Source organism: Gavialis gangeticus, unplaced genomic scaffold, assembly GCF_001723915.1.
Source record: "Gavialis gangeticus isolate Ggan-Ray unplaced genomic scaffold, GavGan_comp1, whole genome shotgun sequence".
In the NCBI taxonomy this organism is placed as follows: Eukaryota; Metazoa; Chordata; order Crocodylia; family Gavialidae; genus Gavialis; species Gavialis gangeticus.
In genome coordinates, this window is record NW_017729007.1 from 6,321,030 (window position 1) to 6,328,126 (window position 7,097).

Below are 7,097 nucleotides of genomic sequence, written 5' to 3' on the forward strand. Positions count from 1 at the left end.
CAGCCTCTGGAAGAAGCGTGTGAGTAAGCTACTCGAGATCTGATAGATATCTAGCTGGCAGTAACTTAGATGCGTTATCAAAAGGCTACCACAGCCAAACTGTTTGCTCTTTAGGATTTCTAAGATATTGCTCAATCCTGTACCCTAGTTTACCCTACCCCTTGTAATCAATAAAGTTCTCCTTTTCGACTGGTGTGGGAGACTTACTGAGGGGTGGGTCTAAATTATGCCTAAGAGATCCCTTAGGTCTGCGGACTAAGGGAGACTTTACTTTTTGCCCCCGGACTTGGGGAAGTGCCCCAAGTGCCTGTATTGGGTCGAGTACCAGTAGGACTATTAGGCCTGTGTTTCCCCGAGGATACAGGGCCGAGACAGTCCACTCTCGGGGTGGTGGCGGCACGTTACCCCCAGACTAGCGAGTGTGCTCCGGGAGAGGGGTTGGCTGGACGTAAGGCGCCCCTAGGGAGGCATTCGGAGCCTGGCAGGTGGTCAGGCTCAGGGAGGTGGGCGGCTCAACGCAGAAGCGCCCCTACTGGCCTGCCTTACATGGTGGAAATAGCGGTGGGATACGAATACCCAGCTGTTTTCCTGAGGTGGGGTCCCTTCCCCCCTCCACACCCTGTGCCCCTGCTGCCCTGCTCTGGGCCCTGCTGGTGCTGGCCCTGGGACACCGGTGTGGGCCCCATGCACCTGCTCACTCCCAGTGCCCCACAGCCCCATGGTACAGGCGGGGGGCAGTGCGCAGCCTCAACCCCCTGCTCACCAGCAGGGAAGGAGCTGGTGTGGAGCGCAGGGAAAAGCAGCCCCTCCCCTGCCCTGTAGCCAGTGCTCCCTGCTGCAGTCGCTTGCAGCCCATGCAGGGCTGTCCTGAGCAGGCACAGGAAGCCCCACCTGGGCTGCAAGCAGCTGCAGCATGGAGCACTGGCCATGGGGTGGGCCAGGGGCTGCTCTTCCCTGAGCTTGGCACCAGCTTGTAACCTGTCCCCATAGCCAGCCTGGGCCCTGCACCAGCTCCGGGCTCACTGGTTGGGGCTGTGCCATGGCAGCAGCAGCAGATGCAGCCCCTCCACTTGCCATGCCGGGCAGTGTTTGCCACCGCTGCCTCTGGGCTGCCCAGTGCATGAGCTCTGGGCAGGCAGCAGAGTGAGTGAGGGGAGTGAGAGCCTGCCGGGCTTCCCCTGGGTCCTACTACCCCTGGTTTGTTACTTTTGACAGGAACCAAGGACAGATCAATACTAATTTTCTAAATTTTTTAGGGGCCCCACAGGCCGGATAGAATGGCCTCACAGGCCATATTTTGCCCACCCCTGGTATAGGGGATGCCTGCTGGTTAGCTTCATATTGTAGCATGCTTGTGCCCTAGCCAGCCCCTCTGCTGCCCAATGCTGCTACCCAGAGCCTGGGGCTGACCCTCCAAGCCTTCCTCCAGCCTGGGACTGCGCTGCTCTGGCTCTAACTGCAATATATGCTGTGCCCAGGAGCTGCTGACTCCGACACAAACTGCACTGGAGTTTATTGCTCTGTGCTAGTTGCATGTGTAGATGCACCCACTCATAACAAAAACTTATAGCTTATAAATGTTGTCAGATTTTAGCTGATAATGCTGGGAAATAATTTAGATAAAGCACACAGTGGAACTCGAGATGTTAGTTTTTTCATTGTGACTGATGAAGGAGTTAGTTAGGTGAACTAACCTTTCCTATCTTGTGAAGTGTTTATTTTGGAGTAATTTACTCTAGATTAGAGTAATTTACTCTAAGCTAACAGAAATGCTTAGGTAGCTTGGTGAAACACCCATTTTTCAGCAGGATCTTGCCAACCTAAGACAATTGCAGTTTTAATTAAGAATGGTAGTCATATAAAGTAGTATTTTAATGCTCATTTGAACAAAGCTATCTACTATAACATCTATACACAGTCTTGCTCCAGGAAAATAAATGATATTTATTTATATGTTTGGTTGAGGAATTCTAAAAATTATACCATGCAGCTTATTTGTATGTTTTAGGCACAAGAAAAATTTCTATTTTAAAAAGAAACAACAGAAACTAGCATTTTCAGCTGTTATAATACTAGGTAAATGCATGTGTTTCTCCCCTCATTAAGATAAAAATGCCTGTGATAACAACACTGTATTTAGTGTTTCAATGCAATAAGGAAATAAAAGTAACTATAGTTACCAGGAATAGCAGTGACTTTTGCCTTTTAGAAAGGTGGAGAGGTGACCTATTTGTTCAGAGAAACTGTCACGTCAGCATACATAAGGACAGTACAATTGATAAAGACTTAAATCACCTGTTTCCAAAACTCGTTTCAAACCAGTTTATCTATTTCTTATAAAACTATTTATTTGCCTTAGACTGCAGCTTCTTCAAGGTATGTGTTTGTACAGCACTGACTACAGTTATACTCTTAGTTGCTACCTTATATCCCCCATCCTACACACTCCTGGAAAAACCAGAATCTGAAGCTACTCCCAAGTAAAAGCTAATTAATTTCTCTGCATTTCTCAGTAGGAGTTAGCAAAATGGAAACCCCTCCAGTCATGACTATCATCTACTCTTTCTCAAATAAAAGGGAGGGAGTGAAAGTTGAAAGGAGACTGTGGAAGAAACAGAGGAGAGGTAACTTCTGGAAGAAAACAGTGACTTAGAGAGATGAAAGAAGAATGCTAAAGGAGGAGAACGGTGGAATCAGATCAAAGAAATAGAGACACAGTAAAAGTTAGGATTAACTATTCTGTACAATATATTGCCTATCTATATACAGAGACAGGAAGAGCTCAGAAGTGAATGGCATGTCACACAGACTTACAAATCTGAATACTTGGAACTTTGGAGAGATTTTGCATTTGAACATGAACCCTATTCACAGAGCTGGTCTTATTACTGTTCTGAATATTTCCCTGACCCAACTCTGAACCAAGTCCAAGGAGAAAATTTCTAAACTTTAGGGGCACCTATACACATACATCGAGGTTGCTCCAACATTCTGTAATTACAGTGCATTGGAGCAGACTCAGTTAAAAGAGTCTGCTGGGGAGTGGCAATTACTGTGCTCCAGCAGACTCCAGTGTTACATGTATCAGAGTCATTCAACAAGCTTTAGCTAAAGCGTGCCTGCTGCCATTTTTCAGTGCAGGGACACTGCTACACGTGATGCTTTGGGTGCTTTAGTTAGAGTGGCTCTTAGAGCACCCACTCCCTGCCTCCCAGAGCACATTATAAACATCCTGCTTTAAATCTAGATTTGAATTTTATTGCTTGATAGTGGTATTTGTCATGAATGTAAAGGAGATATTCTTCTGGCTTTCTGTTGTGTTGAAATATAAAACCCTGTATGAGGGTAGGGGGGGAGTGGTAAAGAATTCATTGCAACAAAACACACAGTTTTTTGAGTGTATGGCTATGCCAATGGATAGCCATACACTCAATGTAATATTTAGCTGGCCTGATTTTATCGTTGATAGTCAGGAACAACACATTATATTTATTGGTTAATAACATTCTTATCATGTTACAAGGATGGGACAAATAGTGTTTTTTTTACTAAATAGTAGCCATCAGAAGTCCGTAAGTAGCAAATACCAATAATTAATGACCTGGCAAACAATCATGACCTTGAGAGGTCTCCTGATAGTGGTAAGATTTGGCAAATGGACAATACTGTGGTATCAGTAACACATAGATTTGCTGGAGCACAGAACACAAGATTTGGACAGCTATAATGGTGGCCCCTCATTTAAAAAAAAATGAAGAAACAGAATAATAGGATTCCCCTATGATTTTGTATCATCAGCACTACAGACTTACAGTAGGATTATTCTAAGAATCAACCATTCAGTAACTAAGTTAAAATTCAGTGTCCCTGAGTTGCTGGGATTTATTCAGCAATGCTCTAAGTATCTGCTTTGGCATAAGCATAGTCGGCAAAAGACCCAAAACAATGTAACAAATTTTGGATCCAGCGCACATTTCCGTACTTGTACAGCTGAAAACATAACTGAGATGAAGGCAAGGGGCAGTTTTCATTAGCCAGCTGGGCAAAGGACACAGAAACTGTTCACATCTTTTGTGACATAAAATAGGGTCATAAAATGAAGGTAATAAGTATTACAAAAGCCTTCTCACTGAAGCAGGCATAGAATATAACCAGATTTGGAGCCTGAATCTAGAGTCCAAGGAAGTCTACGGGGGTTCTTTTACTAAATACCAACAGTTCTTGGGCAAGATTATTAGTGCCAAAATATGTGAGGATTGACCAGATAAAAATACTATGGATGAAGGTAAGTAAAGATGAACTTAAAGTATTAGCAACAGTATCATACTCTATGACATCTCTAGAAGATACAGAATATTCTAAGATGACAGAAACAAATCATGAAATGTTGGCTATAATTAAGTCATGCTGCTTACCATTTGCTGCAAAAATCTTTGCCATAGAAATGTCATTTAATCTAGTCAAAGAAAAGAAAGATGATTTAAAATATTTTAGAGACCAGAACATAATTTTTATTTCCATGAGTTCTTTCATAACATTTTGGAGCAACCTATGATGGTCTGCAAAGACAATACATTTCTCCTCCTGCTCTCTCTCCCTTAGAATTAGTTCTTCTTCAAAGCCTAGGATAAAATATTATTTACTGTATTCATGAAAATATATATATATATTTTTATCTACCAAGGTATGGAGTTCCTCAAATGAAAGGCCAATCCTTCCCTCCTAGCCCTTTTCCCAAGCCATTATGTCAACTAGTATTAGCTTGTAAGCTCCTTGGGACATGCATTAGGATTTCATCTATACTGTAACATGCTCTACAGCATTGCATTTACTTCAGATCCAGTTACCTATTTGGAAAAGGAAGAGTCAAGCTGGTAATGGGAAGAGCTCACCACTCAAGTAATGATCTGTATAGGAAGCTAAGGGAATGGTGGTGAGCTGGGCAGAGGGATTTGCTGCACGTGTGCAAAAGTGCATCCAACTGTACTTGGAAATGAATGGAAATGATTATTAGAAACACATCAAATGATGGTAAAATCGATAATACTATGAATTATCACCAGGGTAGTTAAGATCAAAATCCCCAAATCAATAATTTATCTGACTCTCTTGAACTTAAATACGATTTGCTGACAGTGTCCAACAGAACCACCTGTGAAGTTCAAATCTTTTTGGTTTGTTGCTGTCCCAGATAAGATCCATATACTATTTAGTATTCTGTGACCAAGAGCAACTTGTACTGGACATTCCAGAAAGGTGTAAAAGTTCCATACAATTACATAACAACATACCTGTAAAGGAATCGTTTAGCAGACAGTGGTTGTTTTAGGCACTGAGATGTGCAGTTATTTCTCTTTTACCTTCCCCAGCTTGGTTATAATGTGACCTAGCACACATTCATTTAACAGCCTGCTAGGATCTGATCCTGATTGCAATAATGGTGCTTCCTACCTTGCCACACATGCAGGCAGGGGATATAATTTGGGGATTGGGGAATCAGATTGTAATAATGCTGTTACTATCTGCAAATACAGAGGGAGCCCCCTGTATTGACAAGTTGACAGCCAGGTGCCCCCATGTGGAGCTAACAGTCAACTGACCATTGTCTCTGCTTGACAGTTCCAGGTCTCATTTGAGATCTCGTTTGAGCTTCCCAGAGACTAAGACTGACAATGAGCTAATTGTTAAAACCCCAGGCCAGACAACTTGGGCCAAAAGAAATCTCATAAGGTTCAACAAGGACAAGTGCAAAGTCCTGCACTTAGGACAGAACAATCCCATGCACCAGTACAGGCTGGGTAGCAGCTCTACAGAAAAAGACCTGGGTGTTACAGACAATAAGCTGAACATGAGCCAGCAGTGTGCTCTTGTTGCTAAGAAGGTTAACAGCATACTGGGCTGCATTGGTAGATGTGTTGCCAGTAGGTCAAGGGAAGTGATCATTCCCTCTGTACAGCACTGGTGAGGCCACATCTGGACTGCTGTATTCAGTTTTGGGCTCCCACTACAGATAAGGTGTGGACAAAGTGGAGAGAGGGCAACAGAAATGATGAGGGGGTTGGGGAACATGACTTATGAGGAAAGATTGAGGGAACTGGGCTTATTTAGTCTAGAAAAGAGGAGACTGAGTGGGGACCTAATAGCAGCCTTCAACTACCTGAAGGTGGTTCCAAAGAGGATGGAGCTAAACTGTTCTCAGCGGTGGCAGATGACACAACAAAGAGCAAATCTCAAGTTGCAGCAAGGGAAGTTTAGGTTAGATATTAGGAAGAATTTTATCATTTGAAGGGTCGTAAAACACTGGAACAGGTTACCCAGAGAGGTGGTGGAAGCTCCATGCTTGGAGGGTTTCAAACATGGCTACACAAAGCTTTGGCTGGGATGATCTAGTTGGGGATGATCCTGTTTTGAGCAGGGCGTTGGACTACATGACCTCCTGAGGTCCCTTCCAACCCTACTTTTCTATTATTCTATGAACATTGCCCAGAGTGTCCGGATGGGGGGAAGCAGATGCTCTCAGCAAAGGAACCTTTTGGCTTCACCCACTAGGGACTTTAAACACTGTACTGGGCAGCTCTGGCTGGGCTGCCTGGCATGAAGGTTGCCTGCTTGAAGGGCTGCCAGCAAGATGGCTGCCACCCCTGCCCTGCTAACAGGCTGCCTGTCATGTGGCCCCACCCCTCTCTAACAACTGGCAGTGAGGGGCAAGGCTATACGATGGGCAGCCTTCACAGGCAATCAGCAGCAAGGGGTGCAGCCACCAGGGCCCAGCAGGCAATCACAGGTGCAGGGGAGCGCCATGTTCTGCCTGCAAAATGGCTTTCAGGCCCTGTGTTCTGCCCACAAAATCAGGGGGCAGACTCCTTAAATTCAGTAGGTCTCTACCCATTATGAAGCTGGCACCAGGCTGCATGGTAAAAATCATGCCACATGCTCCATTTAAGACACAGTGGAAACCAGCTGCAAAATTATTCCATACATTTTGTGGAATAATTTTGTGGCTTGTTTTCCATTTTCTCATACTATCAATTACCTGAACTTAGGGCCAATTTACTATTTTAGAAGTGATTAACATGCTAATTTAGGGGTGGGCAATT

At 44.2% G+C, this 7,097-nt stretch overlaps 1 protein-coding gene across 1 annotated transcript in view; it reads right to left on the reverse strand.

Moving 5' to 3' along the window:
- Positions 1 to 7,097, reverse strand: part of ATP6AP1 (ATPase H+ transporting accessory protein 1) — a 112,233-nt gene that overhangs the window by 70,625 nt on the left and 34,511 nt on the right. The window contains exon 5 of the mRNA XM_019509271.1: positions 4,416 to 4,456. Within this exon, the coding sequence (XP_019364816.1) occupies positions 4,416 to 4,456 (41 nt within the window). The remainder of the gene's footprint in view (positions 1 to 4,415; positions 4,457 to 7,097) is intronic.